Source organism: Setaria italica, chromosome IX (genome assembly GCF_000263155.2).
Source record: "Setaria italica strain Yugu1 chromosome IX, Setaria_italica_v2.0, whole genome shotgun sequence".
NCBI classification, from domain to species: Eukaryota; Viridiplantae; Streptophyta; class Magnoliopsida; order Poales; family Poaceae; genus Setaria; species Setaria italica.
Genome location: NC_028458.1, coordinates 57,428,571 through 57,453,874, shown reverse-complemented (window position 1 = coordinate 57,453,874; position 25,304 = coordinate 57,428,571). Strand labels below are relative to the sequence as shown.

At 48.8% G+C, this 25,304-nt stretch overlaps 5 protein-coding genes and 1 long non-coding RNA gene across 6 annotated transcripts; 3 read left to right on the top strand and 3 right to left on the bottom strand.

Moving 5' to 3' along the window:
• Positions 1 to 1,808: 1,808 nt before the first annotated feature.
• LOC111255801 lies at positions 1,809 to 2,878 on the bottom strand. Its single transcript, XR_002675768.1, has 2 exons — positions 2,488 to 2,878; positions 1,809 to 2,333 (listed from the first exon to the last, which is right to left on the bottom strand). It is a non-coding gene; the product is annotated as an uncharacterized LOC111255801 (long non-coding RNA).
• Positions 2,879 to 3,640: 762 nt separating this feature from the next.
• On the top strand, positions 3,641 to 6,764 carry LOC101770700 (probable polygalacturonase). Its single transcript, XM_004985845.4, has 6 exons — positions 3,641 to 3,800; positions 3,908 to 4,201; positions 5,286 to 5,406; positions 5,490 to 5,664; positions 5,759 to 5,829; positions 5,932 to 6,764. Exons 1-6 carry the CDS (start codon positions 3,774 to 3,776, stop codon positions 6,612 to 6,614), a joined length of 1,371 nt encoding a protein of 456 aa, XP_004985902.1. The 5' UTR covers positions 3,641 to 3,773; the 3' UTR covers positions 6,615 to 6,764.
• Positions 6,765 to 6,848: 84 nt separating this feature from the next.
• LOC101771094 (50S ribosomal protein L5, chloroplastic) lies at positions 6,849 to 8,240 on the bottom strand. Its single transcript, XM_004985846.3, has 3 exons — positions 7,852 to 8,240; positions 7,521 to 7,721; positions 6,849 to 7,356 (listed from the first exon to the last, which is right to left on the bottom strand). Exons 1-3 carry the CDS (start codon positions 8,143 to 8,145, stop codon positions 7,012 to 7,014), a joined length of 840 nt encoding a protein of 279 aa, XP_004985903.1. The 5' UTR covers positions 8,146 to 8,240; the 3' UTR covers positions 6,849 to 7,011.
• Positions 8,241 to 11,274: 3,034 nt separating this feature from the next.
• Positions 11,275 to 13,861, bottom strand: LOC101770294 (beta-carotene 3-hydroxylase, chloroplastic). Its single transcript, XM_004985844.3, has 6 exons — positions 13,044 to 13,861; positions 12,892 to 12,951; positions 12,578 to 12,784; positions 12,010 to 12,135; positions 11,853 to 11,909; positions 11,275 to 11,743 (listed from the first exon to the last, which is right to left on the bottom strand). The coding sequence occupies exons 1-6, from the start codon at positions 13,431 to 13,433 to the stop codon at positions 11,654 to 11,656; spliced, it is 930 nt and encodes a 309-aa protein (XP_004985901.1). The 5' UTR covers positions 13,434 to 13,861; the 3' UTR covers positions 11,275 to 11,653.
• A 2,952-nt stretch (positions 13,862 to 16,813) lies between these two features.
• LOC101769619 (PIN2/TERF1-interacting telomerase inhibitor 1) lies at positions 16,814 to 20,539 on the top strand. The gene is made up of 11 exons (XM_004985843.4): positions 16,814 to 16,994; positions 17,231 to 17,315; positions 17,423 to 17,502; positions 17,621 to 17,645; positions 17,733 to 17,826; positions 17,907 to 17,973; positions 18,206 to 18,296; positions 18,921 to 19,087; positions 19,420 to 19,701; positions 19,781 to 19,897; positions 20,151 to 20,539. Exons 1-11 carry the CDS (start codon positions 16,917 to 16,919, stop codon positions 20,205 to 20,207), a joined length of 1,143 nt encoding a protein of 380 aa, XP_004985900.1. The 5' UTR covers positions 16,814 to 16,916; the 3' UTR covers positions 20,208 to 20,539.
• A 365-nt stretch (positions 20,540 to 20,904) lies between these two features.
• Positions 20,905 to 24,539, top strand: LOC101769212 (sphingoid long-chain bases kinase 2, mitochondrial). Its single transcript, XM_004985841.3, has 12 exons — positions 20,905 to 21,140; positions 21,225 to 21,301; positions 21,460 to 21,513; positions 21,600 to 21,659; positions 21,849 to 21,926; positions 22,025 to 22,071; positions 22,168 to 22,208; positions 22,568 to 22,652; positions 22,727 to 22,841; positions 22,941 to 23,063; positions 23,150 to 23,250; positions 23,896 to 24,539. Exons 1-12 carry the CDS (start codon positions 20,987 to 20,989, stop codon positions 24,023 to 24,025), a joined length of 1,065 nt encoding a protein of 354 aa, XP_004985898.1. The 5' UTR covers positions 20,905 to 20,986; the 3' UTR covers positions 24,026 to 24,539.
• Positions 24,540 to 25,304: the final 765 nt, after the last annotated feature.

Genomic DNA, 25,304 nt, shown 5'->3' with positions numbered 1-25,304 from the left:
GCCCCTCCCCCACCCTCGCCAGCGGATCCGGCGGCGCCGGGGCCCTCTCCAGATCTGCGGCGGCGTGGGGGTGTGCTGGTGGTAGTCGGTGGTGATGGCGACATGGGAGGTGGTGCTGGCGGAGCTGGCGGTGGTGGCGGCCGGTGGTGGTGGTGCTAGCGGAGCCGGCGGCCGGTGGTGGCGGCGGCGGCGGAACATGAATTTTTTTTTATTTTTTTTAAAAATTGGATGCCAAGTGTTTTCTAGCCACTCGGCAAAGACTTTGCCGAGTGTGCGACACAAAACACTCGGCAAATCCGTGTTTGCCGACTCAAAATTTGTCGTGTGCCGTTTGCCGAGTGTTACACTCGGCAAACGGTTCGCCGAGTGTATTTTGCCCTTCGCCGAGTGCCCCTGGCACTCGGCAATTTTTCTGTGTCCCGTAGTGACGTGGGCTCAGAGGCGCCGGACGCGCTGAGCGCGTGCGATGCCGCCATGTTCTTGGCGCCGGGCCAGCGCAGGTGGAGCAGGTGAGGCCGCCGCTGCATTGGACCCCAAGCTGCTGGTGTTGTTCATCCCGGCGTGGACCTTAGACGACGAGGGGGAAGCTAGCATTCAGCGCCGGCACATAGGCTTCGTGGGGTCCTTCAACGTGGTGTGCTCCTTCACAGGCGGGAGGTACTGGGCCTGCTGAGCAAGAAGAGGGGCATGCTGCCCCTGGGCGTCGATTGAGGGCGGTTCGTCGGCGGCGCTGCAGGTTAGGGATGACGAGTGGGGTCCAAGTGTCATAGGGAGAGGGAGGCAGCAGGTGAGGCCTAGAGCTCTTGTGCTGTACTGCTGACAACCTTTCAATGCTATTTTTCCAAAGATTAATCTTTTAACGGTATGTTTCCAAAATCTAAATCTTTTGATGGCATAAATCCAATTTTCCCGAAAGTACAATAGGTGTTGCTAGCTGAAGCACCTCTCTGGCCACTAGGTCCTCGCCGGCTGCCACTTGCGACACCCTTGCTGCTCCCTGGCTGCCCTTCCCCACTAAAATTCAGATGAAGTTTACGATCTCATTATTATGTTCCTCCAATATAATCATTTATGACAGCAATTAAACAAATATGAATGATCAGAGACATCACATTGAGCCATCACGATTCCGGTTATACAGAAAATGAAACCTTATTCTTCTCAACCAGGCAAACTAACCTTTTATGGCGTTAAGGATAATCTAGATTATACATCCTAACTCAGCTCTTCTAACGTCACAAATCAATTTGCAATCACACACTAACTTCAGGAACTCATCAATTTAACACCGATTTCATTATCAAAACAAGTTTCTAGCTTAGGGAGTCAAGGCACAATAACAATCCATGAATTAACATGTCACATCCACAACAGTATCCCCAATCAGCAACTTACTAAAATTGGGTCATGGGAATCAATCAACCAATAATTGATTTGTTTAGGCCATAGATGCTCTGGTGCTCAAATGACAATAATCAATCATGATTTCAGTTGCTATAATCAAAATGGTATACACATTACAAACAGAGCCTCAGTTTTCCAAATTCTTCATGCAAATAAATCTCTGAATATGTACATGCAGTAGTAATGCTATAGCAAAGAGCATTGCAAGTCAATTGTTCCACCTCACCTTCAAAATCATGAATTCAATTGTCAGTTTCATAAGTGTAATATATCCAAAATATTTTGCACACAATGTAATATGTCTGAAATATTAAAATTCACAGCAATGCCAAACCTGGAAGATGACAAAAGCTATGAAAATTAGATCATGGAGTGAGAAAAGGGATACTGTAACAATGAGAAAGTATGGAATTTATTTAACTGATTATATATGCCACAATCAATTTTGATCCTTAGCTTCAAAACTTGTAGAAGATCTTGTAAGTTGCTTTGCGGATTTTCAATCTGAGGCAGCTGCATCATTAACTCCTTATTTCTGAAACGAAATCAACTTCTTCTTTTTTTGACGTATATACAGTGAGGGAGGCCCCAGCTGTTTAGGATTTTATTGAAACCAAAAGAACTAAAAAGAAAACTGTACAAACTGCCAAAGTAGTGAGAGAGCAGAGAGAGAGGAGAGGGTTGTACACAACTAAAAAAACCAAAAGATCAAAGCCAGAGGAAAGAGCTGATAATCTCTACAGGAGGTCTGTCCAACTAAGGAAAGCCGCTCTTCTATCTTCACTGAATCTATGAGCTTGTAGTAGACTTTCATCAATGAAATGCTGTTTCCAATATTGCAAGCTAGGCTGATTTCTTTCACAGATGAGATTGTTCCTTTGCTTCCAAATTTGCCGTGCCCCAATTATGAATGCTTCCATATAATTTGGCTGAAATCAACATGTCAAAGAAATTAAGGTGCGTGTTCCAGTGAATGCCAAGAAGTTGCCAGCAATGTTCCGGGAACGTTGGGGGCGGGGATGGTCCGGTGTGCGGGCGCTGCCGCTCATCGGGGTGGGCTGTTGTCGTCGGCAGCGATCGTACCTGAGGGAGCAGAGGGCGCTGCGTGTCCTCCATAGCCGCCGCCCACAGGACTCCGCAGCAGTTTCACGGGGCTGCTGCAGCTTCTCGTCGCGCCGAGCGTCGTCTCCACCAGGGCACACCATATCCACCGTCTGGCCTCTAGAGTGGGCGGCAGAAGGTGTGGGACTGGCGTAGACTCCACCAGGGCACGCCATATCCATCTCGTGTGGAGGCGGCGCAGATTGGGATTTGAGAGGTGGCGTGCGATGCGGGGAGGAAAGAAGAGATGGGAGAGAAGAGAAGGAAAGGAGGATTTTCGGGTGGAGGACACGCGCGGGACTGGCGGACAGGATCGGGGTGGGTACGCGCAGGCGGGTGAGACGCGAGAGGTGAGAAATGGATTTCGGCGGAAACATTTTCCTTCATCGAAAATTTTCATCCTGCTACCTTTCGTCCAACCTTTTCATCCTCAGGTGGATCCTCCACGAGAGATGAGGAATTTAAGTCCGGTGAGAATTATTTTCAAAATTCTCTCCTTTCTTATAGTATAGATATATTGGACTTTTATATCTTTCAAAATATAGTATTAGCTCATCAACAAAACAAAACGGGATCCAAATAAACCTAGCATATCCCTTTCCATGTTCTAATAAGATACTCTTGTTAACTCAAAAAAAAATCACACACGCTAGCTGCATGAAACGAATCTAGATCAATTTGCTACACGCCTACACCCTCTATACATGACAAGTGCTCGAATTCTCTCACTTATTGCACAAACCAAAGAAAGGCAAGATATCATCATCACATCGAAAGCAAACCGGAAACATTTCGCAAGACAAGATGGCTTGCACTCCTCACCTTGCTCACGGCGCGTCCCACTGCGTGGCTGCGTTGCTCATCGATGCTCTCTTCTCACTTCGCCTTGCAAGGCACCTGATCACGAGGCCCCCAATCCACCGCGATCTCATTCATTCACACCGTGCCTCGGAGAATCTTGGATGAAACAGGTCCACTACCTTGAGAGCCAAGCACCGGGCCACGCGAAGCGTCCACGGCATGAACCAGGCCCGCGCGCGCAGCCACTGCGCTCGGGTTCATCAACCCTCGCCACGTCTAGCGGCTCTGCAAGTTTGTCGCTGCGGGAGCGTTCGTGAAATTAAAAAGGCAGGAGCAAGGGCAGACCCGTAATTAACCTCCCGCCGGTCTCGGCCTCATGCTCGGCTCGATATAAACTCCACCGTTTTCGCAGTGACCACCTAATTCGCTTGGGGAGGGGAAACGCATCCTGCGCTCGCGAGCCCACAATGGCGACGAGAAGAATTCCGCGTCCTGTAATTCTTCTCTACCTTCGTTTCTTTCGATCAATCATTGTGATGTTTTGGGGGTTCGTTCTTCGTTGGTTTGGTCACTGATCAAGCGGCATTCTTGGTTCCTTCAGGCGGCCGTGGCGGTGGCTCTGTGCGCGGCGGCGCTGCTGGCGGCGTGCGCCGGCGCGTCGGCGGCTGGGTGCCGGAAGCACGTGGCGAAGGTCACGGAGTACGGCGCGGTCGGGGACGGGAAGAGGCTCAACACGGCGGCGTTCGCCAAGGCGGTGGCGGACCTGTCCGAGCGCGCGCGTGACGGCGGGGCGGCGCTGGTGGTGCCCCCGGGGAAATGGCTCACGGGGCCCTTCAACCTCACCAGCCACTTCACCCTCTACCTCGACGAGGGCGCCGAGATCCTCGCGTCCCAGGTCAGAAGAGAACCCATCCTCTTCTCTCGCCATCTTCTCGGCTCCCTTCTCCTTCCGTGAACCGTGATTACGGCCGTGCTTAGCCGAGGAACTGCCCGCGTAATGGCGCATTAGGGCTCGTGATCACGCAGCAATTTAATAGCATGACATGTGGGGCCCTGGAACACCGCTCACATGGCTTTCACGGGACAGGTCCTGTATGTCGGTCTCTTTTTCGCTAGGGACAATGGCTTTTGGCTTGGGGCCCTGAACCCGTCTTTTCTAAGCAAGCCGCTGCCATCATCTGTGCATGCGCGGTGTCCTTATGCTCTTGAATCTTCAGATAGATTCAAGTGTAATTTCCATTCATGAATACCATGGTTCCATGTGATGGAGCAGTAGTAGGGCAGAAGCCATAGCCTGCAAATCTGCACCAAAAAAGAATGCTGGCAAACGATTGTAGTGTATCATTTGATTCAGAATCCAAGACCGTTTCAGAAAAGAAGGCCTCAATGTGTCCTCTTTTCTGAACAAGACGTATGGAAAATTTTACTGTGGCCTGCATAAGAAGGACAATGGAACTTTTAGTGGTGTATCATTGATCAATAATACAATAAGTTTCAGAAAAAGGGGCAGTAATTACTTTCTCTGTGTCAGGGGGGCGCATAAATATGTACCCAAGGACTCGGTTGGGCTTTGATTGAAACCCGACTATGTACTTGGCAGTTGTTGCAATTGCAATACCGAAAGGAACAGTTGGTAGCTATTGAATATTTGTAGTGCAGCTTTTGATCAAGCAGTTGCTTAACATGGACCATTGATAGAGATGGGTCGAGCAGTTTTGGTATTGATCTGTTTTGATGGCCTGCCAATTTTGACTTGTGAAACTGAAAGCAAAGAGAAAACACTGTTTTACGATTTGAAGTATGATGTTCCTTTTTTTAAAAAAGTAAAAGAATACTCTGGTAATCAACTGAAACCACTTGGATGTTTTGAATGATTAGTACTAGACATGCTGGTTGAATTTGTTCTGCAATTATCAGCTGTTCATCTTCCTCGTACCATTTTCATTCATCTAGTGAAGCTGTTCGTCTATGTTCTTCAGGACATGAAAGACTGGCCCCTTATAGCTCCCCTGCCATCGTATGGGAGAGGAAGGGACGAGCCAGGTCCAAGATACAGCAATTTCATTGCAGGATCCAATCTTACCGACGTCATAATCACAGGTAAATCTCTGCTGCTACTCGTCATATCAATATCAGGTAGTAGCTGTGGAAATCTGGTTGGAAGCAACAACTGAACATTTCAGGTAAAAATGGGACTATCAACGGGCAGGGGCAAGTCTGGTGGGACAAGTACCACGCCAAGGAGCTCCAGTTCACCCGTGGCTACCTCCTTGAGCTCCTCTACTCTAACAACATCATCATCTCTAATGTCACCTTCGTCGACTCGCCGTCATGGAACCTCCACCCTACCTACTGCACGTATGGATCTAAACTCTGAAGTCCCACCTCAGTAGCTCTGTCTGACATGGTAATTCGATGGTGCATTTTCCTTATCTGTCTTTGTTGTGCACAGTAATGTGACGATCAGTGGCGTCACCATTCTCGCGCCGGTGCATTCGCCAAATACTGACGGCATTGACCCAGGTATATCAGTTTGCAATTGCATTCTCTTCAGTGTTGCCCTCTGTGCCTACGAGAGCATCATATGCCCTGAAAACGTGGTGTGATCTTGCGTCGTCTGTGCAGATTCTTCCTCGCATGTCAAGATCGAGGACTGCTACATCGTCTCCGGCGATGACTGCATCGCCGTGAAGAGCGGCTGGGACGAGTACGGCATCAAGTTCAACATGCCGAGCCAGCACATCATCATCAGGAGGCTCACCTGCATCTCCCCCACGAGCGCCATGATCGCGCTGGGCAGCGAGATGTCTGGCGGCATCCGCGACGTGCGCGCTGAGGACAACATCGCCATCAACACGGAGTCCGCCGTCAGGGTCAAGTCCGGCGTGGGAAGGGGCGGCTTCGTCAAGGACATCTTCGTGCGCGGCCTCAGCCTCCACACCATGAAGTGGGTGTTCTGGATGACCGGCAACTACGGCCAGCACCCGGACAACTCCTCCGACCCAAACGCCATGCCCGAGGTCACCGGCATCAACTACAGCGACGTGTTCGCCGAGAACGTGACCATGGCCGGCAGGATGGAGGGCATCCCCAACGACCCCTACACCGGCATCTGCATATCCAACGTGACGGCGCGGCTCGCCCCGGACGCCAAGAAGCTGCAATGGAACTGCACCGACGTCAAGGGGGTGACCTACGACGTGACGCCCAAGCCGTGCCCGGAGCTCGGGGCGGAAGGCAAACCGTGCGCCTTCCCGGAGGAAGAGCTCATCATCGGCCCGCACGAATTGCCCAAGTGTACCTATTAATGGTAGGTTGCCAAAAGAGATTAGTAGCTCAGTGATAGTCTAGAGAACCAGTGTCAAGTGTGTGAGAGAAATGCAGCTGAAATAATATAGTTCTATCAAAATATTGTTCTTATTTGCGTGTGGCTATGCATTTACACATCGTTTCCATTTCTCATGCTTGGCAGTAGTGTAAGCCTTCGTAGAGGCTATACCAGTGAGCACTAATCATGGCACCAGAAACTCTGAAAACGTACATGACCAAAGCAAAGCTTTTGCATTCAGATTTCTGACCTTTTAAGTACAACAGTTACAGAATTGATAGACAACAACATCAAATTTCTAAACCAAAACCTGCAAAAAGATTACAATTAACAAGCTGAGCAGATAGCTCACTGTGCCAAACCATGGGATCCTCTCCTCACTTTCTTCCTCCCTTGCCCTTGCCCTTGCTCAAGAAGTGGTGGCGCTTCAACCTCTTCTTCCGGATCACCATGTCCGACTTGATGTTCTCCGAGAACGGCATGCCGAGGAGGGTGAGCAGCCTGAGGGCCTCGTTGTCCGTCTTGGCGCTGGTGACGATGCACACATCCATACCGTTCTTCTTCCCACCCACCTCGTAGGGGATCTCCGGGAACACGCCCTGATCACGGAGACCAAGACTGTAGTTGCCGTGGCCATCAAAGCTGTTGGGGTTGACACCGAGAAAGTCCATTGTTCTAGGAAGCCCAAGGTTGATGAGCCTATCCAGGAAATTGTACATTATCTACAGCCAAGGACACCAAATTAATCAAGCTAACAATTTTCACTAGTACAGCAGATTATACTGAAATTCTAGGTTTCTAATTGCCACAAGTTTCTAATTTCATATGCAAACCTGTCAATTGTGAACGTCAATTTGAAGGAGGTCAAAAGAACAATGGGGCTCACCCTGCCACGGAGGGTGACTGCGATACCGATGGTGTTTCCCTCACGGATCTTGAAGCTGGCCACGGACTTCTTGGCCTTGGTCTTGACGGGCCACTGGCCAGTGATATTGGCGAGGTCCTTCATGGCGGACTCCAGCCCCTTGTTGTTCCCCGCGTCCGCGCCCAGACCGCAGTTCACCACAATCTTCTCAAGTTTGGGCACCTAGTCGAACCACCCACCCCCCATACACACCTCAAAATTCAATCAAGGAAACCGAAGCGATGAACCAGCCTAGTTAAGCGCTAAATGGCTGCCGTTTCTGGTTTCTACGGTGAGGAGTAGCGTCGAGCACCTGGTGGACATTTGTGTAGCCGAACTCCTCGGTGATGAGCGGGACAACCTTCTGGTCGTAGACGGCCTTGAGCCGGTGCACCCTCTGGGCCTCGGAGGGGTCGACGAGCACGATGCCGGAGGGCGAGGTCGGCGGCGGGGTCGGCTTCGGCGGCGCCTCCGTGGCCGCGGAGGCGACGACGCGGAGAGCTCGGCGGGAAGGAGCGGAGGGGAGAAGCAAACAGCGCCGTGCGGCGGTGTTGGAGACGGGGAAGGGGACGCCCGAGGAGGGCAGGGTCACAGCCGTAGCGGCCATTGGAGCGGGGTGCGCGGAGGCGGAGCCGAGCGAGGCGGGCGCGGCTTTATGCCATGGATGAGGAAGATGGATGCTGGATAAGGCGCTGGCTGCCAGGCACTTGCCGCCGCTATCCAGCAGTGTGGCAAACTGGCAACACTGGGCTCTCGTTTTCCACTGATGCTCTGTTTGGGGCCCATTGTAGTACATCTAAGGCCCCATTAAGCTGTAGGAGAAGTAAGGTCCATTAAGGCCTGGTATACATTACATCTAGACTCAAAGGCGGCCCATCTGGCCGACAAATTGCTGGACAATCCGTGGCCCGTACAGTGCTGCTCGTTTCTTTCCTCTTTTTTTTTTCCTTTGTTTGCCCGTACAAATCGCTAGCAAATGTTTTTGAAACTGAAAACCGCTAGCAAATCTCTAGGAAAAATTGGGTTCGGTCTGTAGATTGTGGATTCCATCTTACAGGTTGTTACCATCTACAAGGTGTAACCAGATTGTAAATTGTTACTAGAATACAACGATATGTATATGCTTTCCTAAATGGACAGTTCTACGAAGTGTGGCTTCCTTATACCATGTAGCAAACTGAGGAGGTGTTTGGATCCTTAAGCTAAATTTCAGTCCATATTACATCAAATCTTCGAAGACTAATTAGGAGAACTAAACATGAGTTAATTATAAAACTAATTACATAGATGGAGACTGATTCTTGAGATGAATCTATTAAGCCTAATTAATTCATGATTAGCACATGTTTACTGTAGCATCACATTGTCAAATCATTAACTAATTAAGCTTAATAGATTCGTCTCGCGAATTAGCCTCCATCTGTGCAATTGATTTTGTAATTAGTCTATATTTAATACTCCTAATTAGTATCTAAACATTCGATGAACTAAACTTTATTCGGTGAACCCAAATGGGACTGAAAGTGGAGGGGCTTGAGATAGTCTCTACCGAAGTGTGGCTTAAAGAAATGCGAACAAGGTGGACCGACAATCAGCCGCAAACTCTGACAGTGTGACAGCGCCAACGATCGGATCAAGGCGATCTCGTCCCATGTTCCGCATTGAAAAGGCAAAAGAGTATCACGAGGATGATCCTGGTCACATGCGTATGCTGATATTGATGTGCCAACCAGCATCCGGTTTCTTAAATGAGACGATCAGCACTGAACTGACAGAGGAACTGATGCGTAACCTGGCCTATCGTACCAGTGACCTGTCGAAACCAGCGCGTAGATGGTGCCGTTCACGCAGATCATATCCTCAAGGTAGTAGGGGGCCCTGATTGTAGCCACGCTCCAATCAGCGGCGCCGAGGCGGCAGAACCTGATGGTGTCGCCAAAGTCCCCAGGTGACAAGGAGGTCGCCGGAGAGGACGAAGTGGTTGAAGCCGACCACGGGGCTGGGGAGGCGGGTTTGCTCGCCAGTAAGGAGGTGGACCATGCGGAGCTCGCGACGGTTGAGATCCCTCAGGTAGTCGCGGATGACGACGCGGCAGCCGAGGGAGACGACGTGGCTGCTGCTGTCTTGCCGCGTACCAGGGAGGCGGAAGCGGAGGCCGCGGCGAAGAGGTGGGGTGGAACAGGATAGGCGGTTCGGTGGTCCGGTCCCGGTCGGGGACGAGGAGGAGGAGCGGCGCCTGGGAGGCGAGGTTGGACACTTGGACGGGGTGAGCGGGAGGGCGGCGCGGTATGCGCGGCAGCTGGCACGGAGGGCGAAGAAATCCTGGAGGCTCGTAAGCCGCCTCGCGACCTTGGGGATTAGCGCCGGCGGGAAGTAGGGAGTGGCGGCGGTGGCCGGAGCGGAGCAGCTCGCCATTGGGACAAACCACAAACCCTAACTGGCCGCCGGTGGATTCGACTCCGATCCACCAGACCACCGCGCGGTGCGAGAGACTTTCGCCCTTGTAGGTTGTGACCGTTAGCTCAGAATGGGCCGTACCAACTACCAAGGCAGCTGTTCTTGTTTTCCATCTCTAGAGATTTATCATCCCAATTTGCTCTCCACCATTTTCTTCTTTTGACTAGAAAATCCTTGGCGCGCCAATCTGTGGAGTGAGCCCGCGGTATACCTAGAAGTATGTCCTTATTGTTTTTTAAAAAATAGTTGTTGTATTTTTCTTTTCTTTTCTTTCTTTCTTTCTGTTTTAATTTTCAAATGCCTAAGCCACATTGGTCGTATTGCACATCAAAATGATCACACAACATATTATCTGAATTGTTAATATGGTAGAGTAAGATCTTTTTGTCATATTCCGACCATGTTGCTGCTATGATTAAACAGCCATTTTTCTTTGAAAGCGGTATGAGAAGAATAGAATTGGAGATAGATAATATCAGTACTGAGATGACAAGTTTCACTTTTGCTAAAAGCTCAGTAATACACCACCAATACAGTATACATGCAGTTGGAACAGTGTAATTCTAATTTTGTTAGGTTGCACTTTGAGCTAGGATAGCTACATGCAAACAAAACACCTTAAGGAGAAATGGAACTAAGATATAGATGGTCAGATGGCCATAGCGTTCAAACCAGGAATAAAATCATTGCCTACAATAATAAAGAAGCTTATCTTACCATGGAAGACAAATGAATAAAGAATTAATCTCATGTGTGGCATTGAACTACTTCAAATAGCATGTTAATTAACTGGATTCAGTTACTACTTTTTAAATAACGGCATAAGTGAGTAAATAAGTCTAGTACACTATACATTAGAGAATTCCCTGAAAGGAGCTCATAAAACAGCATGAACTTTTTAAATAACAGAGGAAGATTACACGCAGGTATCCATAGTCACTCCCAGCGCCAACCCCCAACTGTATCATCAGCTCCTCTGTCAGCTCAGTGCTGATCACCTGCCCTGTGCGGCTGTGCCCCTGTTCCACCGGGGGGCAGCAAACAGCACGCTCACTGTTCTGGCGATCGCCAACAATGCCACGACCACCGGTCCCATGTGGTGGGCCTTTGCTGATACAAGATCCGGCACGACCTGACCGTTAACAATGTCAATACTAGTAACTGTCAATCTTTATGAACCCCGGTAGAACACATGTTTCCTGAGGAACACACGAGACAGAAGGAAGAGGAGTGCGGTGAATGTCGGCGTGAGAATTTTTCAGTGCAGCAAAGAGAAAATACGTAATGCCACTGTTGTTTTAACAAGACACGAAAAAGGAGGGCCACTGTCAGCGGCCGGACATCGCTGCTGTACAATCCATACAGAGGACACTACACGATCAGCAGTGGTAAGCCTGAAACCCCCAGCAGCAGAGCAGCAGTGTGCTCCACGGCTCCACCGTCCCGTCCCAATCAAGAAGAATCATGCATGAGCTGCCACCTGTAACTAGGTTATTCCTCTGCTCTTCTATTGACAGAAAGGAGACAATACACACACTAGTGGTATATATAAGGGCTACATCGAAGCACTAGGAGATGCGAAAGATCTAATGTGAAAGCCGAAGATGCAAAAAAACAGCGAAATGCGCTGCTTCTTCAGGTATGTAGCAAAGCAGGTCTTATTGGATGGCATCTAAGGTCCCTTTCCTCTTGATCCTCTTCTTGATCTCCTTCTCCAGCTCCTCAGTCCCTCCCACCTCCTTCAGCTCCTGCAGACATTGTTCATAGACAATGAAGTTAGTTGCCAAAGGTCAATTTGAAATCTGCATGATCAAACTGATGTTACGAATGATGAATCAGAGCTGAGTCCAAAGTAACCTTGGGGCCGAGGAAGAGGCCGTAGGGCACGCCCTGGAACTTGTCCATGTGGTGTATCTGCAAGCACCCACAGAGTAGCAGCAGCTAAGAGCCAGATCCCGGCAGGTGAAAAACCGGAGAGACTGTCTGTGCGGTTGGGTTTAGGACAGGAGCGGACCTGATGGGCGGCGGCGACACGGCGGAAGTAGGGCACGTTCTCGATGGGCCCCACGGGGAAGCGGCGGTGGACGAGGCCGTCGTGCACGAACATGTACGCCATCCCGAACAGCGTGATCCCCAGCCCCTGCAAACGCACACGGGCACGTCAGGTATAGCCGTGGAGCTAGGTGGAGATCAATTCGTGGCGGGCGGCCCGCATGCGCGCGTTAGGTGTGACCGTTGGACGATGCCTTTCCTTGACCCGACAGCAGAAACAGCTTTGGTGATAATTCTTTTCCTTGTCTGGTGATAATTCCAGGGGAAAATCTTGCAGAGTGTTTTTACAAAGAACTCACTCTCTCTCTCTCTCTCTGCTTTTTGACCGTTGAACCATTTCACCGGGGCGGCTGCCGGCCGGCCGTGGATGTGGATGTGATGATGCGCTAATGATATTCGATTGATACCTAATACTACCACGTTCAACACGCTTGGTCAAATTGTAATGTTTCTGGGGGACCCCGACCCGTCCCCGAGCGAGGAAGATAGGATAGGATAGGAACCGAGGGTGGGAAAGGCGTTTGACTCACCGCGCCGAAGCAGAGACCAGGGACGAGGCCCCGGTTGAAGAAGCCGTAGGCCAGGAGGGACATGGCCGGCACGGCGTTGACGATGGCGAAGACGTCGTTGAGCTCGAAGGGCCCGTCGCGCGGCCGGTGGTGGGACTCGTGCATGTCCCACAGCGAGGCGTGCCACAGCGCACGGTGCGCCCACCGCGCCCAGAACTCCATCCCGACCTGAACGGTGCGCGCCATCAACGAAAAATCCATCGAACGATAGCATCATAGCAAAGCAAAATGCGGCAGGCGCGCCGCGTGGCTCAACGGAAGCAGTCGTCACTTACCGCGGCGCCCACCGAAAGCGCGAAGGTGCCCACCATCTCCGTCACCGGGATCTCGCCTCCCTGACCAAGCATTCCCGTTCGTCAGCGATCGGCACGGAAATCGAGACGGCGGCGGCGAACGAATCGCGCCGGCGGGCACACGCGTAACATACCTCCATTTGCCAGGCGAAGCGGTAATAGACGGCAGCGGCGGCCATGGACGTGATCCCGAGGCTGGACATCACCGCCGCCACCAGGTACGTCCGCCGCTCCGACTGCTTCCGCGCCGCGCGCGCCGCCACCGCCAGCCGCGCGGCCTCCGCCTCCGTGTCCGCTTCGCCGGCGTCCGCCTCCTCCTCGCCGCCGGTGCCGCCGACGGCGGCCTCGTCGTCGTCCGCCACCACGCGCGCGCGCGCGGGCACGGCGCATCGGGCCGCCGCGCGCACCGCGAGGGGCGCGAACGCCAGCCGCGGCGCCGCGCGGGACGCGGCCGGACGGGCCGCCCGGACGCGCGACGCGGCCACAGGGAATGGAGCCGCCGCCACCAGCCTCGCGACGGCCATGGCTGGCTGTTCGCAGGCGGTTACCAGTGAGTGAAGAAGCGGACACGGACAGCGGCTCGACAGGGATCGCTGGTTCTGCGCCGGGCCGACTAGTTTTGGGCGCGTGGATGACCGTGCGGTCGGGGCCTCGGCGCACGGGATGTGCGGAGGGCAAACAAGTGGGCCGGAGTCGTCGTCGTCGTTGGCGCTGGCGGGCAGCGAGGTCAACAGCTCGCGGGCATGGAAATCCGGGACGAGCGCCGGCCGGAGCGGCCGCGGCTGCCTTTTATTTATACTAGGATAGGAAGGATGGCGCGAGCGAGCGAGGAGGAGGGGACGCCGAGACGGCACGCGATGCGAGCTGACTCACCTCCCCTGCCTTTTACGGCCAGCTCTGCTCCGTATTTTAGGAAGGGAATGAAAGGCAGAGGCATCTTTCTTTCCTTCCTCGACTCGACCCGACTGGTAGTGTTATCTGTTAGGAGTGGCATTATTCGTGATTCTCTTCCCTGTGAGTGGAAGATTTAATTCAATTGAATTCTTGATGGCGTGCCTGAGTCATGAGGTTAGCGATTGCGTGCGTCGCTGTCGACCTGTCGTCCGCGGCGGCTGCGCTTGGGGCTCGGGTTCTCGGCCGCCCGGCGAGGGCCATTGGAGAGCGGCGTGTCCCGGGGGCAAGGGCCACCCTTCCGGCTAGGGGTGGTAGGTGCAGGCAGCCTAGCCACCGCGGCAGTGGAAAAGGACAGCGCGCGCACATGGCCGGGGCGGCGGCCGCGCCGCACCACGTGGCGGGAACGGGGAGCCTGTCCCCGCGCGCACCACTGCATGCGCCCCGCGGCCGCGCGCGCGAGCCCACGGCCACTAGCACCGCGCCGACCTGCAGCCATATGAAGCCCATGCCCGGCGTCGCTTCTCCTGTCGACTCCCCTGTCCTCTTCCACAGTGTCACCCTTCTCTGTATTTGTATAGTTCTTCCTCCAATCCTCCGCGTAAGGAAAGCTTCGATCTCCTGCCATTGACCCAATGTAGCATCGCGTCTAAAAAGGAAATCTATTGACCAACGCTATCTAGTCCGGCACTCAAGTATTCTTTTACCGTCGTGCGCTCTCAGAACGCATTCCTCGACGTATATACGTGTCAGCACAGGAGCCCTGCGCTGTCCAGCGTCGCCTATTTTGGTGGTCTGCCGCCCCACTACCGATCGCACTTGCCGACGGCCACACCTCCCTCATGGCGAATATACAAGGAGGCACGACGACGACGTCGACGCGGGCGCGGCCGGGGCGGGGGTCGCGCACTGCCGAGCTCTGTCGTCCGGACACCTGGTGACTGATGCATGCGCTGCAGGGTGATGGCGGTGGCGAGCGGCCGGAGCGAAAGCGAGGTGTGAGTGCGAGTGGCCTTCTTCATGGTGGCGACGGTGACGCGCGGGGGTGTGGCTGGCCGGTGACAGGAGCGAGCCCTAGTGAGTAGTGGTGCTCTGGCCGCTCTCGGATGGTGGATGACATGGATCATGGATTATTGTTGGATGGGACATGTACATGAGTGCGGGACGGGACACGGGAGGTCGCAGCTGAAGGCTCCACGTTGCCACGCGCAGTTTTCCTCATATGGCTACGGTCTGTGTGCAGATGCAGGGGATCACGAAAGCCATGATCGAGTGAGGAAAATTTTGCGACCGATGATTGGGACGCACGTATTATCTCGCTGATGTGGCAAACGAGAAGATATTTTCCTCGGTTAGTCGATCAACTGAACTGATGCGTGGGCGGCGCATCGATGATCTTTTCCATCACGAAACCGGGCATGTTCGGAACTCTGAAAGACTAAACTTTCATTCAGTCTACAACATGCAAGAGCAGCCGGTCATGGCGGACCGCATGTCATACAGATCTTGAACGGCCACTGTCCCCGAGGCCCGAGTCCGGCCATGGCACTGACAGTCACCTGCAGACTACGGCCTCTTGAACAAGGTGCAGCCGTGCAGGTGAACTGGTGAAGAATCACTGAAAATTCAGGCCTTCGTATAAGTGGACGATCGCCTACCTCGTTGACAGGGTTTGGGACAAAGGACCCCGTAAATCTTTGCAAATTTTCCGGTCTTTAACTTTAGTCGAGGTCACCTCTACCGTGCACGCATCTGTTTAGTGGTGAATTACGTAAGAACAGTGGAGCACCACAGGCACAAGTTGAGAGAACAGAGAGAGAGAGAGAGAGAGAGAGTTCATTTGAGATTGTTACCAAGAAAACTAGAATTCAGCTGAAGTGTCTGACCTTACATCGATTGCCTTTTTCTAACATCAGTTGCGTCGTGCTCACTGTCCGGGGTGTTCGCCCAAGACAAACTATCATAGTTGGATTCACACCATTACAATTTTTGAGAATTGGAAATTTGCTATCGATTGTGTCACTGACAGGTGGGGGAACTTTTTAAATTATTGAAAATTGCAATGGCATACATGGAATTATCCCAACTATCACTGGACCGATCGTTACCAAATGAGGAAAGTCCAATTTTCACCCTTCACCTATAACACAAGTCTAATTTTCAACCCGCAACTACAAAAACGAACACGGAGGTACATCCAACTGTCAAAACTAAATTTGACCATTTGGGTGGTTTCAAGAGCGGTTTTGCATTTTCTAGAAATTTTAAAAGTTTAGGTTGAATTAAAAAATTCATAACTAATTCATTTCAAATTAGATAAAAATATCAAATTGGTGCAAAATTTTTTCAGAAAATGTAACACATCTGTTGGTGTTCTATTTGGCATTATTTGAATCTTAGTTGTTCATGTTCCATGTTCCTTGTGTTTTATTACGAGAAATAAAATACTAGAAATAGTAGCAAATATGATGCGAATAACTCCAAATAGAATGCCAACAAATAGCCTACATTTTTAAAAAAATTTTGGTACCAAATTCATAATTTTTGGATTTGAAATGAATTAGTTATAATTTTTTTTACTAAATCAAAGCTTTTAAATTTAATATAAAAATGCAAAATCACCCTTGAAACTACCTAAAGACTATTTTCCAGTTGGATGTCCTCCCCATCCGGTTTTATAGTTGCATATATTTGGAGGAGGGTGAAAATTGGAACTTCCCCCTAGGCTCCAGAAAAGAAGAACCAACAGAGGCTGACGAAAGGCAAGCCCATTAGGCCCTTCCCTACGCGGCGGTGGGTGGGCAGGGCACCACGGTTTGATTGTGTGACAGCACACTAGGCCGACGGAATAGGCCCAGAAAAGAAAAGCAGACCCAACTTCGCAAAACCGACCAAAAGGCTCGGTCCATTAACCCCTTCCCGCCCGTTGTTGCGCGGTGGCCCGTTCCTCACCAACTCCGCCGAGCACGGATCTCCAGGCAAAAGACACGGCCTCAAAACGCTTTCCCTCGCCCCACTAGGGTTTCCCTCTCCGCCCCCCCTCCGGCAACCCAGGAGAGCGCGGCACCATCCCGGCGGCGGCGAACGCCGCGACGACCCCACGCAGCGCAGGCGCCATGGCTGCACCGGAGGCGTCCACATGCTACGTAGGGATCGCGCGGCAGTCCGCCGCCTTCCGCCTCATGAAACAAATGGTACGCGATCCAGTCCCGTTCTTGTGCAATTTTTCTATTGGCATGTGGATTAAGGTGATCGTAATCATATTACAGCTTGAGCCATGAACAATTCGTTAGCGGTACGATGCAAATAATCCCTAGGATGAACGGATGAACTGTGCTTTCTGTAATTTGGTTGCTTTTTCCAAGCTGTGCTCTGCTTCCAACTTAATTCAGAATATATACTGATCGTGCTATGAATAATACTGTTTTAGGGATGGGAAGAAGGTGAAGGCCTTGGCAAAGACAAACAGGGCATAAAGGGTCATGTTAGGGTGAAAAACAAGCAGGATACTCTAGGTCTGCTCTCTTCTTCCAGAAATGCCAAAGGGTCACTCAACAAAGAAGTTTTCTTCCTAAATGGCCACAGCTGAGTTTGTTGATGCATGACTCTGATATTTGTGCAGGTGTTGGTGTAGATAATCCTCGTGACAAATGGGTATATGATACCACCCAATTTGACAACATACTGAAGAAACTGAAAGTGGTACGGCACATAAAAATCACCATTTCAGCTGCACTGACTAAATTTCGGTTTACAATGTCTAATAACTGTTCTCATCTTTTTCTTGTGATTTTGTGGTTATTTCTCTCCGCAAGAGTAGCAATCAGCTAATCCTATTCAAGAAGGTATATCTTGCATATTGGTTTTATTTCTCATTTTGTAATGATCTTAACTTCTTATTAATTATACCCTCTACTCTTTTTGTCCCCCAGAAACTGCAGCTGTAAGTGATTCGCCTGACAGCACACCCAAGAAAGACAAACCAGCAAATGATGAAGTTACTAAAGTTACTCGACCTCAAGGAAGGTTGGTCTGAACCTAATCCTAAAGATTTTGATTCCTCAACTTATTTCATTCTTTCCTACATGATATCCCTTTTTTTTCAGATACAAGAAAAGAGAGAGGGGGAAAAGTGTGAGTTCTTATTCAGCAATAGATCTTCAAGGCATACTTGTGAGTGATTTCTTTATATGTGGTTATTTCTTTCTTAAATAATCTGGTTGTCATCTATGATCATTTATTTCTTGAACTGTTTGCGTGTCTTAAGTCTCATTTGTTAAGAGTGATAACTGCTACTCTGCTGGATTTCACTGCGAGCATTTGAAACTTAAGCTACAATTCTCATGAAGAGATTATTAGATAATTTGCCTTGTTTGGATCTCTAAAGCAACTTGTCTTGGCACAGGTACGCAAAAATGAAGATAATTGCCAAGTGGATCAGAAAGTTGAATCTACATGCTTGGATGAACCTGATCCTATCATCTGCCCAGATGCTGGTCAGCACTAAGCCGTTATATGGTTTTCAATTTCACCAGCTGTTTTCCCCCCTGGCTTAACTATGTTGCACAAGCTTTTGGCCTGTTATTTCCTTATTGATCTGAGGTGCCTTACTTTTAGTACAATGCTAGGACTACATTCTAGGAGTTAAACAAACAGTGATCTAAATATGCCATGGCATGCACATTAGGTATTGAAATTTGAGTTCTTGAAATGAAATCAGGTTGGTTATGCGATTTTTTTGTTCTTTTAAACCGGAAGTACAAGTACAATAGTCAGGCTCACCCTTTCCTGCTTCCAAAAATTACACCTGGGAATTTTAGATTGTCTACTTAGCATGTAATAGATATTACTATGATTTTATGTTTTGTTTGCTATGTTGTAGTCTTGTGCTTATTAGAACAAATAGGTATATTACTATGATTTTATGTTTTGTTTGCTATATTGTAGTCTCGTGCTTATTAGAACAAATAGGTACTGTATCTACATCTAGCGCTGCTGAATAAGGAAAAAAATGCATGCTTGTTGTCCTCTTACATTTGTACCTTCTCTTCATTGTGTGCTAAACTACTAATTTCATCGAGGTTTTAGTAACTTGCTTTGTGAACTTTTTGCTGGTGCAGTATCCCAAGCTGAAGATGTAAACTGGTGGGGCCACAAATTTGGATTTGTGTCAGGAGGGTTTCTTGGAGCAACATCTCGTAAAAGAAAATCTTCACGAAAAGATCCTTCTAATGTCCGCCAGACATTTGCGGAGGAAGATCAAGAAAATCTGTACAACCTTGTTCAGGTTGGTATGATGCGCTGTACACAGATTATCAGTAATGTTTGAAAGCGATCTTGCTATTTAAGTTTTTGAATTTGGAGGAGATGTGATGTTGACAATGCTGAGTGCACTCAAGATGTGATTTTACAGTCTTTCAAGTTTCAACTACCTCTTAAGCAAAATTATCAATTCATTTCACTCCGCAGAGATTACATTATGCCATTTTTACTTGATGAACAAACCTAGATGTTAGTTTATTATGCTGATAATTGTGCGCATGATTACATAACAGACATGTTCTTTAAAACAATTAAATGTACCTGAATTCTTAATATCTGCATGGTGTTTTGCTGCAGGATAAAGCTACTTCAGGCAAGCAGGGTCTTGGCATCAAGGGCCTGCCAATGAAAATTGCTGGCCATCGTTGGAAGGGAAATAAAACTTCATTTGGTGATAGTGATGAAGATAGTTCAGCCCAATCCGATGAATATTCAGAAATTGAAGAAGATGACAATGAGGAACAACCTGCCACTACTGTTGAATTGATTGACACAGAGAAGAATACAGATAAAGTATTGCACGCGGACATTAAATCCAAAACCAAGGTCAAGAAACTTTGCAAAAGAATACTTCGTGAGGTATAGTCTGTCTTCTCTGTGAGTACTTAATGTGCTGTGGTCTGGTATATGATGGCTACTGACTATTTTTTCTTTCCAGGCCCCATCTCAGTCGATGAAATTGAAGGATCTTAAGGTAGCTGTCGAAGAACGTTCAAATGCTGTATTCTCCAGCTTCTCTTGTAGACGTGAAGCTATGTTGTTTCTGAAGAAGAAGGTATGCACATATATATCTCTACACATGATCAGTTGCATTGAATATCTATCCTGCCAAAAAATGTAAAGGAGCCAACTCTTGCTGTCTGTTTCTCTAAACAGTATTTACTATTTAGGCATTAGCTACTATGGTTATTTGCTGATGTATCATAAGCTGTCAGTAACATTAGTTGCATCGTTGCTCTTTTTCGATTGAGGAATGGTTATTTTGCTTCTCAGTGTTGATTTCTGTTCCATCTCATTGTGTCCTGCAGCTTCAGGGGAGCAGGAAATTCAACGTGGACGGCAAGAAAGTACATCTTGTGTCTTGAAAGTGAAGCAGATACGGAGTCTTGGGGCAGAGCAGTGCAGGGTTGAGGTGTCCGGTGCTCATATTTGTTGTTGCTTGAGATTTGTATCAGAAGTAGGACACATTGAGCTCTGTAGTATAGATAAGGAATCAAACCCTTTGCAGATGCGGAGGTTGAATTTTGCAAAATTTTGTTAGGTGCAGAGCTGCTAATCTATATGTTTGCAGTACATTCGATGTATCTCTAGCTGTTCTTGCTGGGCCTTAGTCTACAAACCGCGGAAATATAAACCGGACGTGATTGTGCTATGTATGCTACTTCTTTGCTTGCAAATTGTTTTGCACGTTGCATTATCGTCTTGCTGTCTGGCCATGTACATCAATCTGCCATCCCTCTACATTCAGAGAATGTACTGTCAAACTCATCAAAAGAAACTAATCTGCCATTCAATTTCAGAAAGTCTATCTCCTAGGCCAATGCATTGCTGCAATTCGAATTCGTGCGAGAAATCTTCGGTATGAAAACACCTAAAACCTGATGAGGCGTGCCGGGTTTATGATCATCTGAATAGACAACTGACTGGTAAGTGGTGACTGCACATGAATCAGCAGGCCAGAATTGAACCACAGGGACACGTGATTAAGGAAGTCTGCTTCATCCTTCACATGTCGTACTTGGGCAGCCGGCGGCGCCTTTCACGTCACACTCACACGGCAGTGTGTTTCCTTCACCAAAGCCAAGGAGTAAAAATACTCGGAAAAAAAAAAAGCCAAGGCGGGGGATAAGCGGCAAGCGGCGACATGGCCGCGCCGGCGACACCGAGGGCGTCGCTGATCCTCCCGCGTGCCTCCTCGCACTCCCACTCCCAACCCAGCGCCGGCGGTCTCACCTCCGACCGCGTCGCCGCCTCCCACCGCCGGCGCGGCGACTTCGTTTTCGTCGTCAACCCCTCCGGTACGCTCCCCCTCCGCCTCCGCTAGCACCCTTACGAATTTGCGCACTGAACGCCGTTCTCGTTGCGCGTACTCCGCGGTGCAGGCGCCAATGGCCGCACGGGCAAGCAGTGGAAGCAGTTGCTCCCGCACCTCCGCACCCGCCTCGCCGACCAGTGCAACGTAAGCCCGCTGTCCATAGCTTTCAGATCGCGAGATGATTACTTCCACTCCGGGATTTGTAATTGCCGACTGAAACCCGCGTTTGGTCTCAGATCTGGTGGTGATTAGGCGGTCTCACTCTCACAGAATGTTTTCGTTTGTTGGTGTTGGCTGATCAGATTTGCGAGTGCATCACTTCGGGCCCGTCCCACGCCATAGATGTCACAAGGGAGGTGTGTGCGTGTCCCCTTGTTAAATACTGAGCTCCACTTGGCGACGGTCTTTCTTCTAAGCACTAGTGATAGTGTACTTACTGCAGGCTATAAAGGATGGGGCTGATGCAGTGATCGCTGTTGGCGGCGATGGTACGCTTCATGAGGTATTCATGTGTGTAGATTGTTTGTAATATAGTTGGAATTGTGTGTAGATTGTTTGTATAACCATGCTAAATATAGTTGGAATTGTGTAGATTGTTTGTACAACCTCTAAAACTACTTTACATTTTCCAACTATTGAAATTGGGAGTGCATAAGGTCATAGAGTTGGGGATATTATTTTGAATATGTAGGTGGTGAATGGCTTCTTTTGGAAAGGAAGTCCAGTGTGTGCTCTTGATCGAGGGCCTGACCATTCAACGGCGCTTGGTGTGAGTGCCCATATGCCATGCCCCTTTTGCTTTTAGATACTTAAACTATAGGAATAATTATGTTCTAAATTGTTTGTTTTATACACTGACTCTGACAGCTTATTCCACTTGGAACTGGCTCAGATTTTGCCAGGACATTTAGCTGGTATGTTTGTTTCCTTTCCTGCTTGATCTACACATGACATGGTTATTTGTTAGCCTCTATTTTCATTAAATTGGTGTTATTGTTTTTTTAATCCAGGACGAATGATCCTCGTGACGCGATTGATCGGATCGAGAGAGGTTTCTTCCTTGATACTTTCTTTCTTTATGGTGTTTGAAGTGCTATTTATGTCTTTTTATGTTAATGGATGAACAATTGTAGTTCTTCCCCTATTAACTAGTAAAATACATGAATATGCTGTAAACAGAACATAGTGATTCAGTATTATGTGTCCTGTATTACTTATTGCAGTATTCTTAACTTAAGAGAGATAAAAACTTCGCACCAGTCAAACATAGAAATTATACGACTTCTCTGGTCCACTGTCCATCCTTTTCTGACATTTGTGGAACTAAGGGTTGTCGTGTAATATTATGGTTGTTTACTTGATAGATTTTTAATCTCTAAATCTGAGATAAAATATGGATCTTTTTTGCAGGAGTAAAATCAAAGCTAGACATAGGCGTGATGGAGGGTCCAAACAGAGAACCACACTTCTTTGTTAATGTCGCTGACACCCATTTGTAAGTGAAACATAGCCATACGGAACATATATTCAGCGGACAATTTCAAAAGAAGAAAAATGGTGTACCTGCAGGAGTGCTAAGGCAGGCTATTTTGCATCTATGTACAAGAGATTTGGCAACTTATGCTATGTGTTTGGAGCTTTAAGAGCCTTTTGGGGACATAATAATCAAGATATGAGAATAAAGGTGAGCTTTGATCTTGGTTTCTTTTGGAAGAGTAGTTGCATGCTTTTAAGCATTCTTTTGCTCACTCTAACCCCACCTCTCTGCAACTGCACATGATAGGTAAATGGGGGAGAATGGAGAACTGTCCATAAAGTCACTGCTCTATGCATAGGAAATGCCAAGTACTTTGGTGGTGGTATGAAGATAACACCAACAGCTGATCCCGTTAGCGGTGACCTTGAGGTAACTCACATGATCAGTATTTATGTTTAAAGTTTTTAGTAAATACTAAGACATTGTAGCCTTTTCTAACTAGTTGTAATTTATAGGTTGTTATTCTTCAAGATTTCAAATGGTATGACTTTCTTCTGAAGCTACACAGGCTGTATGGAGGCACGCATCTGTCTGTGAATGGTGTGTCGTCAATAAGGTAAACATAAACCTTGAATCTCATCATGAAGGTTCTTTCCTTTGTGGAAGTAAGCATACCAACAATGAAATGATTCGTTGTCTTCTCTAAAAACACATGAATTTATTCTCTTTGCTTGCATGATTTACTTATGGAAAGCTAACCTTAATTGAAGAGACACAAAGTCCTTTGGGTAGCATATTGCTTTTTATGCTGCGAAGGAAGGTAGTGGAATAATTTTCTTAAAGAGGCCCCAGCTGGGAAATCCTGAAGTGGAAAGTTGTAATTACTGTGTTCCTGAAAGTTGAAATGCTAAGAATAAATGGGTAAAATACCTTCTGGCTTCATGCACTAATACTCACTAGTGGTCTGCAACTTTTATACCTAAGTTTATTTGACCTATGCTGTAATCTATAGGTCAGACATCTGACAGGTTCATGACGCTGAAAATACATTCTGTTAGCCTTACTCATTGGCAACACACGTTAGAATGTCTGGCGGAGGTCCATATTGTGGAGGGAATTTTATTGGAAGCTCAATTTCTTTTCTCCTGAACTGAGTTCTTAGTGTTTTGAACTTTGAAGCCTTTTAACAAAGATACCTGTTTTATTTATCCTTTAGTGGCTGTCGATTCATCTTCATCTAAGTGATAGCATGCTTTTGCAGGGTTCAGTCAATCGAAGTATCAGAGGTGACGGCTAGCGGTGACATCTTTGTGCAATCTGATGGGGAGCATTTTGGCTTTCTGCCAACCAAATTTTCAGTTCTTCCTGGCGCAGTCGATTTCTTCTGCTAGTTCGTCAGGCTTTGTCTTCCTGTTGAACCGACAGAAAGATGCACCATTCTGGGAAAGATGCACCATTCTGGGTAATCTCGTTACTCCGTTCATCTCCTGCAGTACATCCAGCAAGCTCCGCCGTGCAGCAGCACTACAACATGCAAGTACTATACTATATGCAACACAAGTGCCGGAGTCACTGCTGTTGGTAGACAGGCCGTAAAATTTGGTGAGGACAGGTGTACGTACGAGTGTATTTAACTTGTTGGATTATTCCGGCAGCAATGTAAATTTCACAGCGACTTTCAGGCAGGCTTGTACCATGAGTCAATAATACTTGTTTGCCTGTGTCCCAACAACAACAGGACCATGATTAGCTGTAGTTTAAGCATAAGTTAACGCCCTCCCAACTTGCAATACCATGTACGGATCAGCAAGGCACATCGCTACTACATCAGTTTGCTCGTAGTGCTAGCCATGCTAGCATTTCTTGTCTGTTGTGCTTGTTTGGTAGCAAGTGTTCATCTAGTAACTTGGTGTGTTTTGTTTTGTACCATATGGTTGGTGACGGTGTGGACTAGTAATCTACTAGTAGTCCGTTAAGCGCTGACTTATTCCGGTTGCCCGGCATTTCCGCAGCAAAAGGTGTGATGCCATCGTCTTGCAATTGCAACAGGCTTGACCAGAACTCTTCTTTGCTGTGAAGTGATTAATCTCTGCCTGCTGATTATTCCAGGCATACGCAACGCAAGGGATAATTTCTGTTGCTTGATGAGGGACGAAATGCTCGGGTCACTGGCAGGGAAAGCACCCTGCCCCCTGATGCCATGGCACCCATCCATCAGTAGCGATAGTCTCCCGGACGCCGCCATGCAACAAGCTGGCTGCCGATCCATCCATCGAAACAGCCCCAACTCCCCGGGGACGCATGCTGGCGATCGAGACGCGGTGTCAGTCGGCTCGGTTCCTCGAGACGTCGCCAATTGCCAAAGCCGCCAAGCGTGAGATGAGATGGACCGTCCACCGCGATGGAGGTTTGGACGCCCGGTGCACGCGGTCATCTCCGATCGATCTCGTCTCGGGCACGGCCAGCCAGGGCCCCGGGGTGCCTGTGATTCTTGTGGCCCCGTGCCGCCGAGCTGTCACGGCGCCATCTGACAGCACCTAACGCGTATCCCGACAGGTAACTGGCGGAGACCATGGAACCTGAGCACGATTAAGGCCATATTATCTGCATGCCTAGGCATACCTGTGGCTGAATGGATTACGCAGGAGCAAATGCCATCAGCATTAGTAG